The 26,980-nt window shown below is 42.5% G+C and overlaps 1 protein-coding gene across 1 annotated transcript; it reads right to left on the reverse strand.

The window, feature by feature from the left end:
- Positions 1-302: 302 nt before the first annotated feature.
- On the reverse strand, positions 303-25,650 carry LOC139235514 (probable G-protein coupled receptor 139). Its single transcript, XM_070866592.1, has 2 exons — positions 25,386-25,650; positions 303-1,216 (listed from the first exon to the last, which is right to left on the reverse strand). The coding sequence occupies exons 1-2, from the start codon at positions 25,648-25,650 to the stop codon at positions 303-305; spliced, it is 1,179 nt and encodes a 392-aa protein (XP_070722693.1).
- Positions 25,651-26,980: the final 1,330 nt, after the last annotated feature.

The following is a 26,980-nucleotide window of genomic DNA, read 5'->3' on the forward strand; positions in this document are numbered from 1 at the left end:
GATATACACCACACCACTCACAGTAGGACACTGATATACCCCATGCCCCTCACACAAACAAACTGATATACCCCACACCACTCACTGTAACATACTTATATCCCACACCCCTCACTCTAACACACTGATATACCCCATACCGCTCACTGTAACGCACTGATACACTCCACATGCATTCTACACCCATCACTGTTAGCACACTAAAAAAGACAGCTGGCTCACTGCGCCGCCATCTTAGTGCAGTGACCCAGAGCCGCCATCTTAATGCAGGCAATCTGAGGCAGCAAATTCTTCGCTTTTTCTCATGGTTTAATGAATTTTACAATCAGAGTAAATGCATTTTTCCCCATATTCTTCAAATGCTCTCTGAACTTAGTCTGTGTTACGGCATAAATACCCGTGTTTGTGCAGCAACTCAGGAGCTGCAGCATTATTCCCAGTTCCTTTACAAATAAAGGTAGATACATATCTCTATTTACAGGTAACTGCGAGTCATAAAACAGCCGTTGCCATATATAAAACAACATAAACAACGCCCATAACAGGATGAAATTGCCGGAGATAACGAACATCGAAATGATGGATTTCCTGCGGCTCTCCATCTCGAGGTCTCTAGGACGCTCCCCACTACTGGGACCCTGTAGCCTCCTGCGAGCTCTGCTGGACACTAAAATGTGTCTGACGGTGAGAGCATTGAGCAGCAGGATCACAGCAAATGGGACACATGGGTTGAGAATATAATGAAGGAGCTCGAGTACTGCAAAGACTAATGAACTGTGGGCTTCCAATGACTGAACACAAAACCACATGTAGGTCGACAATGCATACCAACTGCTCAACATAAAATACCAGAAAATGTTCTTTAAACCGCTCAGCACAGTTACTGTTCCCAGAACCGCAGCCGCTGTTCTCGCGGTGCAATATTTAGTTTTCAACTTCTGGCAACAAATGGCCACAAATCGATCAAAGGTGAAAGTGACGGTGAACCATACAGAGCAGTCCGTGACTGCATAAAGCAGGACAGCGTGGTAATTACACACTGGCATGTAGACCAGAAAACGAAACTGGTCCTTATAACGAATCGGAATCTGCTTCAATATCAAGTCGAAGATAACGACCATTAGATCCGCTGCTGCCATGGCCACCAGGTACCAAGTGACACATTTGGAGAGACCGCACTTTCCCCGGGACAGGATCAGAATCGTCACTAAGTTCACTGTGAGGAAGGGAAATAAACAGGGAAATTATACATCAGTTTGGGAGCAAGAGCAGCAGTTTGATGGAACTCGGAATGAAATCTTCAAGTCGTTACCCTCATTAAATTATATAATCTAATTGCATTAACCGTGGAGCTGAATACAGGGTTTATTGCAAGAATAATTGGGAAAACCTTGTGGGAAAAGTAAATGAAATGAGGATAAATACAACAGTACAGTAACAGATGTTTGATCAATGAGAGATTAAATGATAGATTTACCTTTATCCCAGCAGGTGAAAGCTCTGCCGGAGGTAACAGGGACACAAAGGACCAGAACTTCTCAGGAAACCTTTGTATCCCGGTATCCATCAGCATTTGGAGCAGTGCAATTCGCTTCTGTATGCCTCTGTTAGATTAGGAACAGAAAATCCCGCTTGGATTCCTGCTCCTGGTTAGAATATCCTTCATGTTTACAACTGGAACTGAATGTAACTGGAAGATACAGAAACTGCAACCTTGGCGTGCAATGATTACAGGCAATTGTATTTAAAATGTATGGATGTAATATCACAATGCTCAGATGATAAATACAATGGACTGCAGTTATAAAGATAACTGGACTGTAAGAATTGTGCTAAAGATGACGTTTTCTGCGTTTTTGTCGAAATAACCATCTTGTAGCTCACTGAAAGGAAGATATTCTAAATAACATTGCAAAGAATAGACACCACAGGATTAAAAATAGTAGTTATCATTGACCAGATAAAATCCAACTCAATGCATTTTTTAACATCAAAATCAGAAGACTGATCCTAAAGGCAAAGAGCCGCCAAATGTTTTGTAAATTATTTGAACACAAATGGAAACATTTATCCGTGTACTTTTTCAACTGTTGGCTTTCACTTGTGCAGAGAACATTTGACGAGAAAAAATGAAATGATTTCCTTATCCTTGGTAATTCAGTTATAATCAGCTGGGGTTGTTTATCATGAAGTACAGCAGGAGGTGATAGGGAATCACTCTGGGACTTACTGAGAGATCCACTGAATTGTGAAACACGGGCATGGGATCGAATTGTAAATTCAAAATATAGATTGGAAATAAATAGATTGAATTCTGACTGTATGAACATTTTGTAAGAATATAAATTATCTTCGTAATCCTTGTCCAACCATCAGAAGCAGTGTCCCGAATGCAGAAATTGGTGATGGTGCGAAAGGAGACACTGACTGGAACTGAAAGATTTGCGTATATTTCAGACATTTAAAGTTGAACTAGCAGGATTTGTTCCTGTGACTTTGTCAATAACCATTCCAAGCATTAGGTGAAACCAACACAAAATACTGCCGGTGCTGGAAATCGGAAATGAAAAGCGAAAATGTTGGAAATACTCAGCAGGTCAGGCAGCTTCTGTGGAGCAAGAAACAGATTTAACATTTCTGGTCGATGACCTTTCGCATTGAGATGAAAAGGCTCCTAAACCAACACAATATTCTACTGCCATGTTACAAATGTTCAGTGGAGAGAGCAGACTGAAATGTGTTAAATAAAGACGCTCATCTAATATCGTTTCCTGAGTTGAACATGGATCATGTAAATCTTGGCAATACTGTGTCAAGTTCAGAATCGATAGCCAACAGCAGGGTGGATGGACTGGGGAGGGATATGGAGTGAATCACAATTAAGCATTACTTTTAGAATGAACAGCTGGATACAGAGACTTACCAGGGACACCAACAGCACCGAGCATGTTCCAGTATTTGTAAACAACAAACCTTGCCTGAACAAAGATGCAACAACTTGAACCATAGAATACCATTAAGAACTGTGTATCCTATGGAAAATAGCAAGAATACTATCACAGTGCAATAAGGTTTATGGAATTAATAACTGGACATAGATACTTGCTAGGAATACCAACAACACCAAGGAGGGGATAGTAAATATGTTGTACACCATAGAATTTTTAAAGTAGCAAATGAGGCCATTCGGCCCGTCGATCCCATACCAGCTCTCTACAAGAGCACTACAGCTAGTCCCACTCCTGCGCTATTTTTTATTACAATGATTTATTTTGCTATGCCAATTCATGTTACTAGCCGATCACAAACCTTTACCAGCTTTTCAAGGCCCAAAGGTGGGAATTCCATGCATATAGGCTTCCAGATTGCAAAGACGGGCTATCTTATTATCTCAGTATGATTATAAAATCAAGTATCTCATTTCGAAGGAGAATACAGTGGCAGCTACCCTTTGAAATTTGCGTCATGAAGATCCTGGAATTGACCGCGTTCATTCAATCTTCACTCTAGATGTCGTTTATAAGAACATTTCAGTCATTGCCTCTGTTATTACAGAGTGCACACAGAAAGATGCCAAGTTACAGTGGGACTATGACCACACCCTGCGAGGGTGGTCTGAAGATCAGAAACATTTAACTTAAGAAAAAAAGCCTTTTATCTTCACCGGCTCGAATTATCATGTGAGCAGGGCTGTCATAATGGGGGCCGGACAGTATTCATTCCAAGTGCACTATGGACGAGAGATTTGATGAAAATGCATGGTGACCATACTGGCATCGTAGGCATGAAAGCGGTGGCCCGAAGTTTTGTTTATTGGTTTGTGTTGTATAAAGCCTTCGAAGAATTGTTAAGTAAATGTTCTAATGCCAAGAGTCCAGGACCATGCTAACTAAAACGCCGGTGTAAACATGGACTTGACCAAGAAAACCATTCCTAAGAATACATATTGTTTTTTGCATGATGGGTCGTAATAATTGTCTGCTTCTGATCGATACCTATTCGAAGTGGCTTGAGGTACGGCATATGGAGTCAACTACAAACTCAGAGCGTACATTGAATGTACTATGGGAAAATTTTGCATGCCATAGCCTGTCCAAAGAAATGGTGTCAGATAATGGACCGCAATTTTAGTCCATGCAATTTGCGAGTTTTTCTGCACACAACGGTACCAAACACACGTTGGTAGCACCATATCATGCTGCTTCGAATGCTTCAGGTTTAAGTTTGGTCAGGATTGTCAAAGAGGCTTTGTGGAAACAAGTTCTACAGACTTGTTCATCGGTGAGCATGAAGCATAGGTTAGCAAAAGTTATTTTCAAATACAAATTAATACGTCATTCTACAACAGGGCACACACCTGCTGGATTAGTGATGAAGCGTTCGCTGAAGATGCTTCTGAGCTTGTTGCAACCAAACTTGTCTGATGAGGTAGAAAAAGCAGAATCGGTGCAGAAACATCATATTCCGCTACGCTTTCAGGAGGGTGTTTAGGTCACATTTCTCAATCCGTCAAAAATGACAAGTCCACTCAAATGGGAACTTTTTCAATTATTCACCAACCAGTAATTGCTCAGAATTGGTAAATATATCAGGTAGGTTAGTGTGGATCAAATGTTGATGGCGAGTGACGCAACTTCGGTATCACTAGCAGATAATGATGAATCTGACTTGGACGATGATCAGAGTCAGTTGGCAAGTCGAAGTAATTCAACTGAATAAACAGTCACAACTTCTTTCTCCAAACCAACATAGATGCAACCGACTTGAACGGTGCTGTGGCTATGGAACAATCTTGCAGAGACTCAATATCTTCAGGGGGGAAATTGAAGTTCAGGTACAGTTGTGCAGATCAACGAGGAAAGGCAAGCCAACCAGACAGGATATTGATAACTAATATCATCAAGATCTTATGAAGAAAGCAAACACGATGACAGATGAAGGGATTATAAGGAGACTCAAGAGGACACAGGACGATACAGATCAGGAATCCTGGGGTACACTTCTTGTAAACAGATATTCCCCAAGACGATCTCTGAAGTCAAGTAAGAATATAGAAAATGGGAATAGCCAGCCAACTACAAGAAAATGGAGGTAGGAGCAGGAAGAATCTAAAAGTTTACAATACGATACTTGGGTTCAGCATTTGTAATCACAAACAATGCTTCAAAATATTTTATGAATAGCTTGCTTCTAAAATAAAGAAGAAGCAATATACTGTATGCTCACAGGTTTGTAGAGCTGTTGGGAAAGAGTGGCTTAGCTAGTCACGTGATATTCACATGACTCAATAAAACCAGAGGCTGTTGGTTTCGGGGAATCCAAAATGTAGCAGGTGGTTGTGAGCCTGTTGGATGAACTGGTAATATGTAGTGGGAATGTTAAAACGTTTCCCAACAAATCAAATAGTTCTTAATAGTAATAAGTTGTTATGAAATGTTTTGCAAAGGACCCATGAAGCAAATACAATTTTGAACAATAAGGGAGTCAAGGGTTATGAGGAGCCGGCAGGGAAGTGGAGTTGACGCCAAGGTCAGTTCAGTTATGAGCTGATTTGAAAGGTGGTGCAGGCTCGGGGGGCCACATGTCATAACTCTGCTGCTATTTCTTATCTTCCTTTGTTCTTAATACATTACACTCACCTTCTGACAAGGCACAACATCTCCAACACCTACAGGCACAAGTCAATAGTGTTATAAAACACAGTCTGTACACTGAGAAAGGACATCTGGGAATTACCCAACTAATTGTATGAAACATTTCTACATAAAAGGACTTACACATACTAAAATTAAGTGTCTGCAAAATAGGCAGGTTCTAAGGGGACATATTCAGGACAAGATTAGAAACTGTGAATGAACATCAATAGACATGAAACTGTAGGACAAATTTGAGTTCCTAGAATTTAGGATTCATTTTTCCGCTCTGAAACTGTCTGTTTTGTGCCACCGATAGAGAGGAATGTCTAGGCTTTCCTGATTTAATCGATTTGCCTGCTTAAACCGTCTGTGTGACTGGATCTGGCTCTTCAAATTGCCGATATTACAGGTTCAGTCTTTTTTAAACGTGTATGTGAAGGGTCCTGTTGCTTTAAATGCTATGTGACTAGTCTGGTTACTTTAACACATGTGTGGCTGGTCCTGTCTCTATAAACAGTCTGCTTGACTGGACCTGTCTCTATAAACAGCCTGTGTGGCGAGTCGTGTCTCGATATACATCCTGTGTGACGGGTCCTGTCTCTATAAACAGCCTGTTTAACATGACCTGGCTCGATAAACAGTTGTGTGACGGGTGCTGTCTCTGTCAGCTGCCTGTGTCACAGGTCCTGTCTCCAAAAATAGCCTATGAAACTGGTCGTGTAGCTATAAAGAGAAAGAGTGATGCGTTATGTCTCTATAAACCGCCAGTGTAAGTGGAACTGTCTCTTTAAGCGGCCTGTTGTGGGTTCCGTCTCTATAAACTGCCTGGTAATGGGTCCTGTCTCCATAAACCGCCTGTGTAACGGGTCCTGTCTCCAGAAACAGCCTGCGTAAAGGGTCCTGTCACTGTAAACATAAAAACAGAAACATAGAAACATGGAAAATAGGTGCAGGAGCACGCCATTTGGCCCTTCGAGTCTGTACCGCCATTCAATGAGTTCATGGCTGAACATGCAACTTCAGTACCCCATTCCTGCTTTCTCGCCATACCCATTGATCCCCCTAGTAGTAAGGATACCATCTAACTCCTTTTTGAATATATTTAGTGAATTGGCCTCAACAACTTTCTGTGGTAGAGAATTCCACAGGTTCACCACTGTCTGGTTGAAGAAGTTTCTCCTCATCTCTGTCCTAAATGGCTTTCCCCTTATCCTTAGACTGTGACCCCTGGTTCTGGACTTCCCCAACATTGGGAACATTCTTCTGCATCTAAACTGTCTAAACCCGTCAGAAATGTAAACGTTTCTATGAGATCCCCGCTCATTCTTCTGAACTCCAGTCAATACAAGCCCAGTTGATCCAATCTTTCTTGATATGTCAGTCCCGCCATCCCGGGAATCAGTCTGGTGAACCTTCGCTGCACTCCCTCGATAGCAAGAAAGTCCTTCCGCAAGGTAGGAGACCAAAACTGTGCACAATACTCCAGGTATGGCCTCACCAAGGCCCTGTATAACTGTAGTAACATCTCCCTGACCATGTACACAAATACCCTCGCTATGAAGGACAACTTGCCATTTGCTATCTTAACAGCCTGCTGTACCTGCATGCCAACCTTCAATGACTGATATACCATGGCACCCAGGTCTCGTTGCACCTCCCCTTTTTCGAATCTGTTACCATTCAGATAATAGTCTCTCTCTCTGTTTTTACCACCAAAGTGGATAACCTCACATTTATCCACATTATACTTCATCTGCCATGCATTTGCCCACTCACCTAACCTATCCAAGTCACTCTGCAGCCTCATAGCATCCTCCTCACAGCTCACACTGCCACCCAACTTTGTGTCATCCGCAAATTTGGAGATACTACATTTAATCCCCTCATCTAATTCATTAATGTACTATGTAAACAGCTGGGGCCCCAGCACAGAACCTTGCGGTACCCCACTAGTCACTGCCTGCCATTCTGAAAAGTACCCATTTACTCCTACTCTTTGCTTCCTGTCTGCCAACCAGTTCTCAATCCACGTCAACACACTACCCCCAATCCCATGTGATTTAATTTTGCATATTAATCTCTTGTGTGGGACCTTGTCGAAATCCTGCTGAAAGTCCAAAAACACCACATCAAATGGTTCTCGCATGTCCACTCCACTGGAAACATCCTCAAAAAATTCCAGAAGATTTGTCAAGCATGATTTCCCTTTCACAAATCCATGCAGACTTGGACCTATCATGTCACCTCTTACCAAATGCTCTGCTATGACATCCTTAATAATTGATTCCATCATTTTACCCACTACTGATGTCAGGCTGACCGGTCTATAATTCCCTGTTTTTTCTCTCCCTCCCTTTTTAAACAGTGGGGTTAGATTGGCTACCCTCCACTCCATAGGAACTGATCCAGAGTCTATGGAATGTTGGAAAATGACTGTCAATGCATCTGCAATTTACAAGGCCATCTCCTTAAGTACTCTGGGATGCAGTCCATCAGGCCCTGGGGATTTTCGGCCTTCAATCCCATCAACTTCCCCAACATAATTTCCCGACGAATACGGATTTCCCTCAGTTCCTCCTTCTTACTAGACGCTCTGACCCCTTTTATATCCAGAAGGTTGTTTGTGTCCTCCTTGGTGAATACCGAACCAAAGTACTTGTTCAATTGGTCTGCCATTTCTTTGTTCCCCGTTATGACTTCCCCTGATTCTGATTGTAGGGGACCTATACTAACCTTTACTAACCTTTTTCTCTTTACATATCTATAGAAGCTTTTGCAGTCCGTCTTAATGGTCCCTGCAAGCTTCCTCTCGTACTCTATTTTCCCTGCCCTAATCAAACCCTTTGTCCTCCTCTGCTGACTTATAATTTCTCCCAGTCCCCGGGTTCGCTGCTATTTCTGGCCAATTTGTATGCCACTTCCTTGGCTTTAATACTATCCCTCATTTCCCTTGATAGGCACGGTTAAACCTCAAGTGTAACTTGTCCTGTCTCTATAACAGCCTGTGCAACTTGTTCTGTCTCTATAAACAGCCTGTGTAACGGGCCTGGTTTCTATAAAGACTATGAAACTGGTCCTGTAGCTTTAAAGAGCCATAGTGACGGGTTCTGTCTCCATAAACCTCCAGAGTAACTGGTCCTGTCTCTAAAAACAGCCTGTGAGACTGGTTCTGTCTCTATAAAGAGCCTGTTTGAAGGGTCCTGTCTCTAGACACAGAATGTGCAATGGATCCTTTCTGTCTAAACAGTCTGTGTAACGGGTCCTGACTCTATAAACAGCCTGCATGACGGGTCATGTCTCTGTACGCAGCTTGTTTCTGTGGCTGTGGCTCTATAACCAGCCGATGTAACGGGTCTATAAACAGCCTGTCTAACGGCTCTATAAACAGGCTGCGTACGGTTGCTTTCTCTGTCAGCAGCCTATTTCACTTGTCCTGTGTCTATAAACAGTCTGCGCGACACATCCTGTCACTATAAACAGACTGTGCCACTTGTTCTCTGTCTAAAAACAGACTGTGGGACTGTTTCTGTCTCTATCAACAGTCTGCAACTGGTGCTGTCTCTATAAACAGCCTGTATGACTGGTATGGCTGTGTAAACAGCCTGTGTAACTGGGCCTGTCGCTTTAAACGGTCTGTGAAATGGACCTCGTCTCTTTAAACAGCCTGTCTGGCTGATTGTGTTTCTAAAAAGAGCCTGTGTGACGGCTCCTGTTTCTATAAACAGCCTGTGTATTGATATATTCTGTCTTTACAAACAACCTGGGTAACTGGTCCTGTCTCTATAAACAGACAGTGGAGCAGGTCCGGTCTCTATAAACAGCTTGTGTAACTGGTCCTGTCTCGAAACAAAGGCTGTGTGACGGTTTCTTTCTGTATACACTGCCTGTGTGAAGGGTCCTTTCTCTGGCAACAGCCTGTGTAACTGTGTCTTTCTCTATAAACAGCCTGTTTGACGCGATCTGGCTCTATTAATAGCATGTGTGATTGCATCTTTTCTCTTTAAAAACGTGTGTGATTGGTCTTGTCTCTATAAACAGCCTGCGCAATGGATCCTGTCTGCATAAACAGTCTGTGTAATGGGCCCTGTGTATATAAACAGACAGTGTAACGGACCCTGTCTCTATTAAGAGCCTGTGTGACGGGTCCTGTCTCTGTACGTAGCCTGTTTCTGTGGCTGCGGTTCTGTCGCCAGCCGATCTAATGTGTCAATAAACAATCTGTCTGACGAGTCTATAAACAGGCTGCGTAACGGGTGCTGTCTCCGTCAGCTGCCTGTGTCACAGGTCCTGTCTCTATAAACAGCCTATGAAACTGGTCGTGTAGCTATAAAATTCCAGAGTGACGGGTTCTGTCTCTATAAAACGCCAGTACAACTGGAACAGTCTCTATAAACGTCCTCTGTGTTGGTTCCTGTCTCTATTGCCAGGAAGTGTGATGCATCCTGTGTCTATAAACAGGTTGTATAAAGGGTCCTATCATTATAAACCGCAAGTGTAACTGATCCTGTCTCTATAAACTGCCGAATTGGTGGGTTCTGTCGCCATAAACAGCCTGTTTGATGTGTCGTGGCTCTATACACAGCATGTATGATTGAATCTTTTCTCTTCAAAATCCTGTGCGATTGATCCTGTCTCTATAAACAGCCTGCGCAATGGATCCTGTCTGTATAAACAGCCTGTGTAACTGGTTCTGTCTCTATAAACAGCCTGTGTAAACGGTCCTGTCTGTATAAACAACCTGTGGAGCAGGTTCTGTCTCCATATCCAGCCTGTATAACTGGTCTTGTTTGTGTAAACAGACAGTGGAGCGTGTCGTGCCTCTATAAACAGCCTGTGGGATCGGTTCTTTTTCTTTAAAAACCTATGTGACATATTGTGTCTCTATATACAACATGCGTGACGGGTCCTATCTCATTTAACAGCCTGTGTGACGGGTCCTGTCTCTGTACGCAGCCTGTTTCTGTGGCTGTTCATGTATAAACAGCCTATGTAATGGCTCAATAAACAGCCTGGCTTTTGGGTCGATAAACCAGCTGCGTGACGGGTGCTGTCTCTGTCAGCAGCCTGTGTGACGGGTCCTGTCTCTATAAACAGCCTGTGCGACGCATCCTTTCTCTGTAAACAGCATGTGCAACTGGTTCTCCCTCGATAAACAGCCGGTGTAACTGGACCTGTATCTATAATGAGCCCGAATGACGGGGTCTGTCTCGATAAACCGCCAGTGCAACTAGTTCTGTCTCTATAATCAGCCTGTGTAACTGATCCTATCTCTATAAACCGCCTGTCTGACTGGTTCTCTCTCTATAAACAGCCTGTGTACCTGGACCTGTCTCTACAAACAGCATGTGTAACTGGTCCTATCTCTATAAGCAGCCTGTGTAACTGGACGTGTCTCTAATAAGCGGCCTGTGTCGGGGACCATCTCAACAAAAAGCAAGTGTGATGGGTCCTCACTCTATAAACAGCCTCTGTAACTGGTTCTGTCTCGATCAGCAGCCTGTGGAGCGGGCCCTGTCTCGAAAAGCAGCATGTGTGATTGGTCGTTTTCCTTTAAAAACCTGTGTGACATGTCGTGTCTCTATATACAGCCTGTGTGACGGATCCTGTCTCTATTAAAAGTCTGGGCGATGCATCCTTTGGCATAAACAGCCTATGAAACTGGTCCGGTATCTATATAGAGCCCGAGTGATGGGTTCTGTCTCTATAACCTGCCTGTGTAACTGGACCTGTCTCTATAAGCAGCCTGTATCGGGTACCGTCTCTATAAACAGCAAGTGTGATGGGTCCTGTCTCTATAAACAGACTGTGAGATTGGTCCTTTCCCATTTAAAACCTGTGTGACATGCCGTGTCTCTATAAACTGCATGTGTAACGGGTACGTTCTTATCAACAGCCTGTATTTTATGTCATGTCTCTTTAAACAGCCTGTGTGACGAGTCCCATCTCTATAAACAGCCTGTGTAACGAGTCCTGTCTGTATCAACAGCCTGAGTAACTTGTCCCATCTCTATAAACAGACAGTGTAACTATTCCTGCCTCTATAAACAGCCTGTGTGAAGCTTTCTGTCTCTTTAAAACCTGTGTCACTGTTCGGTCTTTTGAAAACCTGTGCAAGTTGTCCTGCCGCTATCAACATAGAAATGTAGAAACGTAGAAATTTAAAGGGCAGTAGGAGGCCATTGCGGCACATTGAGTCCGCGCCAGCCGTCAAAATGACACACGGCCGTCGGTCAGCAGTTCTGAAGGTTTCATATAAACCTATCAGCAATGATCAATGGCGGAAAGTTAAATAGCACCCAGCCCAACAATTCCACCCCACACAACTGTAACACCTCTTACACTGAAACATTCTACACTACACCCGAATCCGAGGCACATGATCTCCTGGGAGAGGCAAAAAAACAAATAAAAACCCAGGCCATTTGGGGAAATAAAATCTGGCACAAATAGATCCAAATCCATTGCAGAGACGTGGTTGCAAGGTGACCAGAACTGGGAAGTAAATATCCATCAGTACTTGAGAATCTGGAAGGATAGACAGACAGGGAAAGGAGATGTGGTAGCTCTGTTGATAACGGCTGGAATTACTTCCATTGTGAGAAATTATATTCGCTCAAATGATAAGGATGTTGAAACAGAATGGGTGGGGATAAGGAATAATAAGTGAAAAAGTCACTGCCGGGCGTAGTCTATAGGCCCCCCTAACAGTAGCAACTCTGCTGGTCGGAGCATATACCAGTTAATAGTAAGTTCTTGTAAAAAGAGTACGGCAAAATTCATGGGTGATTCTACCATAGAAACATAGAAACGTAGAAACATAGAAAATCGGTGCAGGAGCAGGCCATTCAGCCCTTCTAGCCTGCACCACCATTCAACGAGTTCATGGCTGAACATGAAACTTCATTACCCCCTTCCTGCTTTCTCGCCATAACCCTTGATCCCCCGAGTAGTAATGACTTCATCTAACTCCCTTTTGAATATATTTAGTGAATTGGCCTCAACTACTTTCTGTGGTAGAGAATTCCACAGGTTCACCACTCTCTGGGTGAAGAAGTTTCTCCTCATCTCGGTCCTAAATGGCTTACCCCTTATCCTCAGACTGTGACCCCTGGTTCTGGACTTCCCCAACATTTGGAACATTCTTCCTGCATCTAACCTCTCTAAACCCGTCAGAATTTTAAACGTTTCTATGAGGTCCCCTCTCATTCTTCTGAACTCCAGTGAATTCAAGCCAAGTTGATCCAGTCTATCTTGATAGGTCAGTCCCGCCATCCCGGGAGCAGTCTGGTGATTCTTCGATGCACTCCCTCAATAGCAAGAATGTCCTTCCTCAAGTTAGGAGACCAAAACTGTACACAATACTGCAGGTGTGGCCTCACCAAGGCCCTGTACAACTGTAGCAACACGTTCCTGCCCCTGTATTCAAATCCCCTCGCTATGAAGGCCAACATGACATTTGCTTTCTTAACCGCCTGCTGTACCTGCATGCTAACCTTCAATGACTCATGTACCATGAAACACAGGTCTCGTTGCACCTTCCCTTTTCCTAATCTGTCACCATTCAGATAATAGTCTGTCTCTCTGTTTTTACCACCAAAGTGGATAACCTCACATTTATCCACATTATACTTCATCAGCCATGCATTTGCCCACTTACCTAACCTATCCAAGTCACTCTGCAGCCTAATAGCATCCTCCTCGCAGCTCACACTGCCACCCAACTTAGTGTCATCCACAAATTTGGAGATACTGCATTTAATCCCCTCGTCTAAATCATTAATGTACAATGTAAACAGCTGGGGCCCCAGCACAGAACCTTGCGGCACCCCACTAGTCACTGCCTGCCATTCTGAAAAGTACCCGTTTACTCCTACACTTTGCTTCCTGTCTGACAACCAGTTCTCAATCGACGTCAGCACACTACCCCCAATCCCATGTGCTTTAACTTTGCACATTAATCTCCTGAGTGGGACCTTGTCGAAAGCCTTCTGAAAGTCCAAATATACCACATCAACTGGTTCTCCTTTGTCCACTTTACTCGAAACATCCTCAAAAAATTCCAGAAGATTTGTCAAGCTTGATTTCCCTTTCACAAATCCATGCTAACTTGGATCTATCATGTCACCATTTTCCTGATGCACTGCCATGACATCTTTAATAATTGATTCCATCATTTTACCCACTACTGAGGTCAGGCTGACCGGTCTATAATTCCCTGTTTTCTCTCTCCCTCCTTTTTTAAAAAGTGGGGTTACATTGGCTACCCTCCACTCCATAGGAACTGATCCAGAGTCAATGGAATGTTGGAAAATGAATGTCAATGCATCCGCTATTTCCAAGGCCACCTCCTTAAGTACTCTAGGATGCAGTCCATCAGGCCCTGGGGATTTATCGGCCTTCAATCCCATCAATTTCCCCAACACAATTTCCCGACTAATAAAGATTTCCCTCAGTTCCCCTCCTTACTAGACCCTCTGACCCCTTTTATATCCGGAAGGTTGTTTGCATCCTCCTTAGTGAATACCGAACCAAAGTACTTGTTCAATTGGTCTGCCATTTCTTTGTTCCCCGTTATGACTTCCCCTGATTCTGACTGCAGAGGACCTACGTTTGTCTTTACTAACCTTTTTCTCTTTACATACCTATAGAAACTTTTGCAATCCGCCTTCATGTTCCCAGCAAGCTTCTTCTTGTACTCCATTTTCCCTGCCCTAATCAAACCCTTTGTCCTCTTCTGCTGAGTTCTAAATTTCTCCCAGTCCCCAGGTTCGCTGCAATTTCTGGCCAATTTGTATGCCACTTCCTTGGCTTTAATACTATCCCTGGTTTCCCAAGATAGCCACGGTTGAGCCACCTTCCCTTTTTTATGTTTACGCCAGACAGGAATGTACAATTGTTGTAATTCATCCATGCAGTCTCTAAATGTCTGCCATTGCCCATCCACAGTCAACCCCCTAAGTATCATTCGCCAATCTATCCTAGCCAATTCACGCCTCATACCTTCAAAGTTACCCTTCTTTAAGTTCTGTACCATGGTCTCTGAATTTTCTGTTTCATTCTCCATCCTAATGCAGAATTCCACCATATTATGGTCACTCTTCCCAAAGGGGCATCGCACAATGAGACTGCTAATTAATCCTCTCGCATTACACAACACCCAGTCTAAGATGGCCTACCCCCTAGTTGGTTCCTCAACATATTGGTCTAGAAAACCAACCCTTATGCACTCCAGGAAATCCTCCTCCACCGTATTGCTTCCAGTTTGGGTCCATATTGGTTGGACAAATCAAATTGATCTGGGTAGTCTGGAGGAAGAATTCATAGAGTGCAAAAGGGATGGTTTCCTTGAGCAATATGTTACGGAACCAAGCAGGTGGCAAGCTTTCTTGGATCTGATCTTGTGTAATGATACAGGATTAATAAACAATCTCCTAGTAAATGATTCCCTGGAATGAGCGATCATAGCTTGGTTGAATTTCAAATTCAGATGGAGGGTGATAAAGTTGGATCTCAAACCAGCATACTAAGCTTAATTAAAGGAGAGTATGAAGGTATGAGGGCAGAGTTGGGTAAAGTGGACTGGGAAAATAGATTAAAGTGTAGCATGGTTGATGAACAGTGGCGTACATTTAAGGAGACATTTCACAAGCCTCAAGAAACATATATTCCAATGAGGAGTAAAGGGTGTAAAAGAAAAGGTAGCCATCCGTGGTTAACTAAGGTAGTAAATGATAGTATCCAATTAAAAACAAGGGCATACAAAGTGGGCAAAACTGGTGGGAGCACAGAAGATTGGGAAGCTTTTAAAAGCCAGCAAAGAATTACTAAAAAATTATTAAGGAAGTGAAGATTGACTTTGAAAGAAAACAACACGAAATATAAAAGAAGATAGCAAGATTTTCTGGAGGTATATAAAGAGGAAAACAGTGGCTAAAGTAAATGTTGGTCCCTTAGAAGACGCGACTGGGGAATTAGTAATGGGAAACATTGAGATGGCAGAAACTCTGAATAAAGATTTTGTATCAGTCTTTATGGTGGAGGACACAAACAATATCCCAACAGATTGTCAAAGGGCTATAGGGGGGGAAGGACCCAATCACAATCACGAAGGAGGTGGTACTCAGTAAAATAATGGGACTAAAGGCAGGTAACTCCCCTGGACCTGATGGCTTTCATCCTAGCGTGTTCAGAGAAATAGCTGCAGCGATAGGAGATGCAAGGGGAGGAGGGTGTTGACTTATGAGGAAAGGTTGAGTCGGTTGGGCCTCTACTCATTGGAATTCAGAAGAATGAGAGGTAATCACATCGAGACGTATAACTTTATGAAAGGGCTTGACAGGCTGGATGCAGAGAAGATATTTCCATTGATGGGGGAGATTCGAACAAGAGGGCACGAGCTAAGAATAAGTGGCCACCCATTTAAATCAGAGATGAGGAGAAATTGCTTCCCTCAGAGGGTTATGAATCTGTGGAATTCGCTGCCTCAAAGAGCTGTGGTAGCTGGGACATTGAATAAATTTAAGAGAGAAATAGACGGTTGCTTAATCGAGAAGGCGATAAGGGGTAATGGGAAGCGGGCAGGGTAGTCCATGATCGGTTCAGCCATGATCTTATTGAATGGTGGAGGAGGCTCGAGGGGCCGTATGGCCTAGTCGTGTTTCTATTTCTTATGTTTTATATGTTCTTATGCTTTGGTTGTAATCTACCAACGTTCCTTGGATTCTTGGGAGGTCCCAGCAGATTGGAAAACCGCAAATGTAATGTGCTTTTTTAAAAAAGGAGACAGACAAACGCAGGAAACTACAGACCAGTTAGCCTAACATCTGTGGTTGGGAACATGTTGGAGTCTATTATTAAACAAGCAGCAGCAGGACATTTGGAAGAACATAATTCAATCAGGCAGAATCAGCATGGATTTAGGAAAGGGACGTCATGTTTGACAAATTTGCTGGAATTCTTTAAGGATGTAACTTACAGTATAGATAAAGGGGATCCAGTGGATGTGATGTATTTGGACTTCCAGAAGGCAGTTGACAAGGTGCCACATAAAAGGATACTGCATAAGATAAAGTTTCACGGGGTTGGGTGTGATATATTAGCATGGATAGAATATTGGCTAATGAACAGAAAACAGAGAGTCGCGATAAATGGTTCATTCTCGGGTTGGCAATCAGTAACTAGTCGGCTGCTGCAGGGATCAGTGCTGCCACCGAACTATTTCCAAACTTTATTAATGATTTGGAAGAAGGGATCGATGTAATGTAGCCAGGTTAGCTGACGATACAAAGAGGAAAAACAATGTGTGAGGAGAACACAACAAATTTGCAAAAGTACACAGGCAGGCTAAATGATTGGCAGAAATTTGGCAGATGGAATGTAATGTTTGAAAGTGTGAGGTTATACACTTTGCAGAATAAAATTAAAGAGCAAGTTATTATTTAAATGGAGAAAAATTGCAAAGTGCAGCAGTACAGCGGGACCTAGGAGTACATGTGCCTGAAACACAGAATGTTAGTTTGCAGGTACAGCAAGTAATCAGGAAGGCCAATGTAATCGCTGCCTTCTTTGCAAAGGCGATGGATTATAAAAGCAGGGAAGTCTTGCTACAGTTATACAGGGTATTAGTGAGGCCACCTGGAATATTGTGTACAGTTTTGGTTTCCATATGTAAGAATGGATATATTGCTTTGATGACAGTTCAGAGAAGGTTCACTTGGTTGATTCCGGAGCTGAGGATTTGACTTATGAGGAAAGGTTGAGTAGGTTGGGCATCTAGTCATTGGAATACAGAAGATTGAGATATGATATTATTGAAACGTATAAGAATATGAGGGTGCTTGACAAGGTGGATGCAGTGATGATGTTTCCACTGAGAGGGGAGACCAGAAAGTGGGGGCATAATCTTGGAATAAGGTGCCGCCCATTTAAAACTGAGATGAGGAGTAATTTCTTCTCTCAGAGAGTTGTGAATCTGTGGAATTCGTTGCCTCAGAGAGCTGTGGAAGCTGAGACATTGAATGATTTTAAGACCGAGATATACATTTTCTTAACTGATAAGGGAATACTGGGTAATGGGGAGCGGACAGGGATGGGGACCTGAGTCAATGATCGGTTCAACCGTGGTCGTATTAAATGGCAGAGCAGGATCGAGGGGCCATATGGCATACTCCTGTTACTATTTCTTGTCTTTTCATGTTCTTATGAACCATCCAGGCGATCGAATCTACTGTTCGATTCGCTGCAGTACTTATCATCGAACCTGCGCCAGCCAACAAGAGGTTATCCAGTATAATCCCAATTAACATCTCTAGGTCCTTAACCCTGAATGTTATGGCAGTTCAAGTGCCCACCCAAGCAGGTTTAAATATGGTGAGAGTTTGTGCATCCACCACCCTACCAGGCAGTGAGTTCCAGACCCCCACAACCATCTGCGTGTCACCCTCAAATCCCCTCTGAACATTCAACCAACCACCTTAATGCTATGCCCCTTCATAATAGGCCCCATCACCAATGGAAATAGTCCCTTGCTATCCACTATATCAAGGCCACTCAAAATGTTGTACATCTCAATGAATCTCCTCTCAACCTCCTCTGTTAAAATGATAACAAACCCAGCCTGTTCAATCTGTCCTCATAGCTAAGATTCTGCATTCCAGGCAGCATCCTAATAAATCTCCTCTCTGGTACAATCACGTTATTCATATAATACGGTGAGAAGAACTGCATGCCATAATGCAGTTGTGGCCTAACCAGTGTATTATACACTTTCAGCACAACTTCCCCGCTCTTGTATACTATGCCTCGATCAATAAAGCAAGCATTCCGTATGCCTTCTTAAACATTTTATCCACCTGGCCTGCTATTTTCAGGGAACTGTGGACCAGCAGTCCAAGGTCCATTTGTTCATCTACACTATAAAGTGGCTAGCCGCTTAATGTGTATATTCTTTCCTTGTTATCCCTCCTAAATTGCATGACCTCAAACTTCTTCGAATTAAATAAAATTTGCCATGGCTCTGCCCACCTGACCAATAGATTGATATTCCACTGCAGCCCACGATTTCCTCTTCATTATCAACCACACAGGCAATTTTAGTGTCATCTGCAAACGTCTTAATCATACTCCCGATATTCAAATCTAAATCATTGATACATCCCACAAAACGCATGGGACTCAGTACTGACCCCTTTGGAAACCCACTGGAAACATCCTTTCTGTCACAAAAAAATTCATTAACCATTACCCTTTGCTTCCGACCTCTAAGCCAATTATGGCTCCTACTAGCCACATTGCCCTGGATCCCAATGGGCTTTAACCTTCCTGACCAGTCTACCATGTGGGACATAACCAAAAGCTTTGCGTACGTCCATATTCACTATATCATACGTACCATTCTCATCGACCCTGTAGGTTACCTCCTCAAAAAAATTCAATCAGGTTCGTCAAACACGATCTCCCCTTAACAGATTGTGCTGACTGTCCCTAATTAATCCTTGCATTTCCAATTTTTTTTCAAGATTTATTTTGTCGTTCAAGATTTTTTCCCATTATCTTCCACTGAGATTAGGCTGAAAAGCCGGTAATTACACGGCCTGTCCCTTCCTCCCTTATTAAATAAGAGTACATATTAGAAGTCCTCGAGTCCTGCGGCACCATGCCCAAATCCAAAGAGGACTTGAAAACGAAGGTCAAGGCTTCTTCTATTTCCTCTTTTACTTCGCTCAACAGCCTAAGATGCATTTCATCCGGGCCTGGGGATTATCAACATTAAAAGCTGCGAAACACATTAATACCTGCTCTCTAACTATATTTATTTCATACAGAATTTCACACTCCTCCTCAATAGCAGTATCTGCATTGACCCTTTCCGTTGTGAAAACAGACGCAAAGTATTCATTAAGAAGGATACCAACATCTTCTATCTCCACACAAATATTACCCTCGTGGTCTCAAATAGGCCCGACCCTTTCTTTAGTTCCCCTCTTGCTCTTAATGCATTTGTAGAACAGCTTTGTGTTTTCCTTAATTTTATTAGCCAAGAATTTTTCATCGCCACTCTTAGCATTTCTAAAATCCTTTTTAATTTTACCTCTGAACTTTCTATATTCCTCCAAAGATTCTATAGTATTTAGCCGTCAGTATGAGACATAAGCTTCCCTATTTTTCTTTATCCTCCCCTGCAAGTGCCTAGACCTACAGGGGGCGCTATAATTTTATGCCCACCGTTTTTGTAAGGGAACATATTTGGCCAGAGCCTTCCGGATCTCCTGCTTGAATGCCTTCCACTGTTCCGACACTGATTTACCCACAAGTAGCTGTTTCAATTCCACTGTGGCCAAATCACTCCTCAACTTAGCAAAGTTAGCTTTTCTCCAAGTTGGGATCTTTATTCCAGGCCTATCCTTGTTCTATCCATAACGAACTTGAATCTGATTTAATTATGGGCACTTGCACCCAAGTGCTCTCCCACTAATACTCGTCAACCTGCCCAGCTTCATTCCCCAAAACTTATCCAAAACCGCTCGCTCTCGCCTGGGCGTGTTACATCTTGACTAAAAGGTTTTCTTGAATGCATTTTAAGCATTCTGCACCCTCTCTACCCTTCACACTATGTTTATTCCAATCAAAATTAGGATAGTTAAAATCCGTTATTGTTAATACCTATGGTTTCTGGACTTCAAAGCAATTTGTGGACATATTTGCTCCTAGATCTGCTTGCGTGTCGGGTCCTGTCTCTTTAAACAGCTTGTGTGACGGGTCCAACCTCTATAAACAGCCCAGGCGATGGGTCCTCTCCCTATAAATAGCCTGTGAAACTGGTCCTGTCTCTATAAACAGCATGTGTGACTGGTCCTGTCTCTCTAAACTGCCTCTGTGACGGGTCCTGTCTCAATACATAGCCTGTAAGATAGACCAGAGGAAATCGGAGCAGGAGTAGGCTATACAGCTCCTCGAGCCTGCTCCACCATTCAGTACGATCATGGCTTCTTCCCATCATGCTTTATTCACTTTTCAGTTCAGAAACTGTCTATCTGGTCTTAAATTTATTCAATGTCCCAGCTTCCACAGCTCTCTGAGGCAGCGGATTCCACAGATTTATAACCCTCTGAGAGAAGAAATACCTCCTCTTCTCAGTTTTAAATTGGTGGCCCCTTATTCTAAGATTATGACCCTAGTTCTCGTCTCCCACATCAGATCAAATCTTCTCTGCATCCACCTTGTCAAGCTCTCTCATAATCTTTTCGGTTTCCATAACATCAGCATTCATTCTTCTGAATTCCAATGAGTAAAGGCCCAACCTATTGAACCTTTCCTCATAAGCCAACTTCATCATCTCCGGAATCAAACTAGTGAACCTTCTCTGAACTTCCTCCAAAGCAAGTATATTCTTTCTTAAATATGGAAGCCAACACTGTACGCAGTTTTCCAGTGTGGCCTCATCAATACCCTGTATAACTGGAGCAACACTTCCCTGCTTTTATGCTCCATCCCCTTTGCAATAAAGGCAAAGCTTCCATTGGCCTTACTGATCACATACTGTACCTGCATACCAAACTTTTGTGTTTCAGGTGCATGTACTCCCAGATCCCGCTGTACTACAGCATTTTGCAATTTTTCTCCATTTAAATAATAACGTGCACTTTGTATTCTTACTGCCAGTGTGCATAACCTCACCCTTTCCAAAATTGTATTTCATCTGGCAAATTTTTGTCCATTCACTGAGCTTGTCCATGTACCTTTCTAGTTTTTTTGTGTCCTCCTCACACGTTGTTGTTCCTCCCATCTTTGTATCTTCAGCGAACTTGGCTATGTTACATGCGGTCCCTTCATCGAGGTCGTTAGTATAGATTGTACATAGTTGGGGTCCCTGCTCTGATCCTTGCGCCAATCCTTTATTCATGCTAATATAGTGCCCACAACCGCGTGAAATTTTATCCTTTGCAGTAACCTTTTATGCAGCACCTTGACTAATGCATCCTGGAAGTCCAAATACGCCACAGCGACTGGTTCCACTTTATCCACCCTGTTCATTACATGCTGAAAAAATTCTAGCAAATATGTCAAATATGACTTCCCCTTCATAACTGCATGCTGATTCTACCTGACCGAATTATGTTTTTCCAAATGTCCTGCTGCTGCTTCTTTCATCATGGAATCCAACATTTTCCCATTCATAGATGTTAGGCTAACTGCCGAACTGAGGGAATTTTTGGTAAATTACAACCATAACCTCTGTCTCTATAAACAGCCTGTTTGACTGGTCCTTTCTCTTTAAAACGTGTGTGACTGGTCTGGTCCGTATAAAGAACCTGCAGGACGCGTCCTGTGTCTTTGAAACGTGGATGACTGGTCAAGTCTCGAGAAACAGCCTGTGTAACTGGTCCTGCCTCTATCTACAGCCTGTGTAACTTGTCCTGTCTATTTAAACTGCCTGTGTGACGTGTCCTGTCTCCATAACCAGGCTGTGTGACAGGTCCTGTCTATATAAACAGCCTGTGTGACGGGTTCTGTCTCTATAACAGTCTGTGGAGCGGGGCCAGGCTATGACTCTGCCCCTCTTTGAGTGCCACTGCATGATATACAATAATTGTCTGTGCCTTCCCCTCCCCCTCCCCCCACCCCCTGCATGTTATATAATTAACCGCTTGGCTCTCAAGAAAAGACGGAATGCTTTATGTTTTTCTTTATACAGGGTACCAAGGATTTTGGGTCTATAGGCGTGTCGATGGTGTGTGGTACATTTCATTAATAACCTCTGTGCATTAATATTCAATGCTTTGTATGATAAAGTAGTGGATCCCTTATTCATTCCGAGTTACCTTATCTACCTGGCCTTATATCTTCAGTAATCTGTAGACATGCACTCCAAGGTCTTCTCTTCCTCGACACTTTTCAGTATTGTGCCATTTAACGTGAATTCACTTGTCTTATCCTTCACCAAAAACATTATCTCACACTTCTCCTGATTGAATTCCGTTGGCCAATTCTCTGCCCACCTGACCAATCCATTGAAGTCTTCTTGCAATCTGGAGCTGCCTTGTTCACTATCTACGGCTTAGTGATTTTTGTTCTCAGCTGCAAACTTCTTAATCAGATCCCCTACATCACTGATTTATACCTAAAAAAGCAAAGGTACAAGTACTGAGCCCTGTGGAACCTCAGTGGGTACAGTCACAAAAGCACCCATTGACCATTAAGCTTAGCGTTCGGCCTCTGACACCATTTTAGATTCAACTTGCCACATTTCCTGGATCCCATCTGCTTCTACATTGTTGACCAACAAGTCATGTGTGACCATGTCAAAGGCCTTGCCAATATCTATGTAGATTTCATCAAATGCACTGCCATCATTGACGCTCATCGTTACCTCCTCAATCATGTAACTGAGACACAGACTTCTCTTAAAACTCCAAGCTGACTGTCCTTGATTACCTCATGGCTTGCTAAATGCCATGTTATTCTGGCTGTTATAATTTTTCCGATACTTTTCCCCCAACTGTGGTTAGGCTGACTGAACTGCAATAATGAAGAAGAATAGTGGCGATGAACTCTGTCTACACATTTATCTCATCTTAAACAATGGTACAATGTTAGCAGTCCTCTAGTCCTCTGGCTCCACACGTGCAGCCAGGAACAATTGGGAAATGATGGTCACAGCCTCTGCTATTTTCCCCCTTGGTCTCTTAATAGCCTGGGATACATTTCAGCCGCACCTCAACATTTAACCACTTTCAGAACTTCGAATCACATTAATACTTTTCTCTATATTAATATCATATAATATTTGACACTCCTTCTCCTTAACTAAAATGCTAGAATCGTCCCTCTCTTCTCTGAAAATCGACGAAATCTATTTCTTCAGACCAAACCCACATCTTCCTCCTTCTCACATAGATTAATTATTGGTGTCTACTAGGTCCTATTCTTTCCTTAGTTATCCTTTTGCTTTTTATGACTTGATTTTTTCTTGATTTTACTTCATTTCTCATGCCTGCTCTGTGCTTTTCTAATTTAATTGTATTAATTGCAACCCAGCACTTTCTATACTTCGCTTGGCTTTCTGTCGTATTAAACTCTCAGTAGCTTACAAAAGATACCCTTTTTAACCTTTTCCTACCATCGATACCCCTTGACATGCAGGTAGCTTTAGTTTTTAGAGTCCTCCCTTTTTATTTGTGTGAACATATTTGCTCTGAAACTCACTATGTCCTGAGTGAAGGCCTCCCATTGCGCTAACACAGATTTATCTTCAAGTAGCTATTATTCCAGTCCACTTTTGTAAAATCCCATCTCAGCTTGGCAAAATTGGCCTTTCGCCCTTTGAGAACTTTTGCACCTGGTCTATCTTTATCCTTTCAAATAAGGGGAGATATAATATAAATGTTAAAAATCATGATGGCTTCTGATAATGTAGGTGAGCCAAAACAGTGGTGGAAAGCTGTGTAACCAGTGGACACAGACTAAAAGTGAGTGGGAAAAGAACCAGAGGAGAGATGAGGAGAATTTTCTTCATGCAGTTAGTTGTGATCTCTAATGCAACGTCTCAGAACGTGTTGGATGCAGATTCAATAGTAACTTTCGAGGGAGAATTAGATTATTAGTTGAAGGGTAAATAGTTGCAGCGATAAGGCTAAAAAGAATGATTAATGATTAATCATTTTGAAAGAGACACAGGGACACGATGAGCCGAATGGTACCATTCTATGACTCTATGAGGAAGAGATAGAGAGGGAGAGCACAGGGTGAGAGAGAAAGAAAGACAAAGGGAAAGCAATACAGAAAAATAGGGAAAGAAAGATGGATAGGTTCAGTGGGAAATAAATTAATTTTAATAGGTTTATTGGGTAAATTATTGAAGGGGAAAACGTACGGGACAATGGGGAAAGAGCAAGGGAATTATATTACATGGAGGGGTCAGGCCATTGTGGGATTGGAAGAGAAGGATGAGAATATTAAAATAGTTGTGTTGCCGGATCGGGAGCCAATGTCAGTCAGTGATCACAGTGGTGAGGTGTGAATGTGACTTGGTGTGAGTTAGGATATGGGAAGCAGAATTTTGGATGAGCAGATTATAGAGGCTTGTAAATGGGATGACGGCTAGGAGAGCATTGGAATAATCGAGTCTGGATTCAACAAAGGCAGGGGTGAAGGTTTATGCAGTGGAATTGCTGAGGCAGGGGTGGAGAGTTTGCGATATTATGGAGGTAGTAGTAGACAGGACTGGTGATTGAGAGGGTTTGAAGTTGGAACACAGCTCATGTTTAAAGAGATCACCGTGGTTGCGAACAGTCTGGTTCACGCTTAGACACTGGCCACTGAGGGGAACTGAGTCGGTAAATAGATAGGGAATTTTATCTTGGGGACCAAAGGTAATTGCTTTGGTCTTCCTAAGATTTTAATGACAAAAGCAGTAATACAGTGAAAAATGTTTTACAGATCTAGTTGTTTGATGTAGAGACTAAGCAGTGACACTAACAGCAGTCACGAAAAGAGAGTAAATTCAGGACGAGTAATGCAGTTAGCAGCAGATGCAGAGTGAAAAGCTGGATAGAGATACTTACCTGAAACAACAACAGCAGCAGAGAGCAGAGTAAATACCAAGAGCAGTAATACAGTCAGTAAAAGTTTGTAGAGTTAGTAGCTGGATACAGAATCTTACCTGGAACAATAACAGCAGCAAAAATGAGTAAGTTACGAGAACAGTAATACAGTTAAAGCTGCTTTTAAAGATAAAAGCTGGAAACTTACATGGGACGCCAACAGCAGCGAGGAGAGGATAGTAAAAGTATTGACTTAGCTGAAGTGTGACTTTAATCCGATAAAGTAATGGCCATGATTTGTAACTTATCGAAGCAAGGAAAACATCCCACACGAAATCCCTGTCCATTGTTGTAACATTCGATCCCACTGTTTTTCGATTCTGATCCATTGATGTATCATTCCAATCCACTGTTTTGAGATTCTGATCCATTGATGTAACATTCCAATCTACTGTTCTTAGATTCCAACCCATTGATGTAGTGTTGCAATCTTTTGTTCTCAGGTTCCTTGTTACTGCCAGAGGCGATGCTCTCACTGACATTATGGGAGAACATCTTGAAAGTAATCCATTAATAATAGAAGAGGTGAACGCTAAACTGATACAATTAGGATCCATGGAGACTGATATTACTTACAGTCACTGAACAAACAGCTTCAGTTACCCATAGAGACTGACATTTTTTACAGTCACTGAACAAAGAACATCAGTTACCTCCTTTCAATCCAACACTTTTTGTACTACAATAATTTCGAACATTTACCCGGTGAGAATGGTATGTATGAGTGTTGCAGAGGGCAGCAATGGTGGAAATAGCGCCAGCTCGGGCCATAATCATTCAATCCTCCTTGTATATGGGAATGGTGTCAGGGGACTGGAAGTTTGCATATATAGCACCCTGTTTCAAAAAGGAGATGGCGATAATCCATATAACTACAGGCCAGTCAGCCTAACTTCGGTAGTGGGAGAAATTCTAGCAGCCTTATTCTGCGACAAAATTATCTGTAACTTCGAAAAACATGAATTAATCAATGACAAACAGCACAATTTGTTTTAAAGTCAAAATGTGTCTGACAAACTTGATTGGCTGCTTTGATGCAGTAACTGAGAGGGTTGATGTATGTAGTGCAGTTGATGTTGTGTGCATGGCCTTTTAAAAGGGGTTTGATACAGTGCCACGTCATAGACTTGATCGGGAGACTGAAACACATGGGAGTGAAGGGACAGTAGCTGTATGGATACAACATTGGCTAAGGGATAGATAACAGAGAGTAGGTTGAACAGTTATTGTTCTGACGGAAGGGAAGTATAGATTGATGTCCCCCAGGGTTCTATATCAGGGCCAGTGCTCTGTTTGATAGAATTGAATGGCCTTGACATGTCAAAAGGGCATGATTTCAAAGTGTGCAGATGCTACTAAATGCAGGAATATAGTAAACAGTAAGGAATGTATAAGACTTCAGGAGCACATAGAGGGACTGGGGAAATGGAAGAAACATGGCAGAAGCAATTTAACATGGAGAAGTGTGAAGTGATAGATTTTTGGAGGAAAAATGAGGAAAGGCAATATAAACTAAATGATGCAAATTTAAAGGGAGTGCAGATACAGAGAGACCTGGGAGTTTATGTAACTAATCTTTGGAGGTGGCAAGACAAGTTGAGAATTCTGTTAAAACGCATACAGGAGCTTTAGCTTTATAATTATAGGCATAGATTGCAATAGCAAGGAAGTTATGTTAAATCTTTATGAAACACTGTTTAGTCCTGAACTGCAATATTGTGTCCAGTTCTGTGCACCGCAAAT

Source organism: Pristiophorus japonicus, chromosome 23 (genome assembly GCF_044704955.1).
Source record: "Pristiophorus japonicus isolate sPriJap1 chromosome 23, sPriJap1.hap1, whole genome shotgun sequence".
Lineage (NCBI taxonomy): Eukaryota > Metazoa > Chordata > Chondrichthyes > Pristiophoridae > Pristiophorus > Pristiophorus japonicus.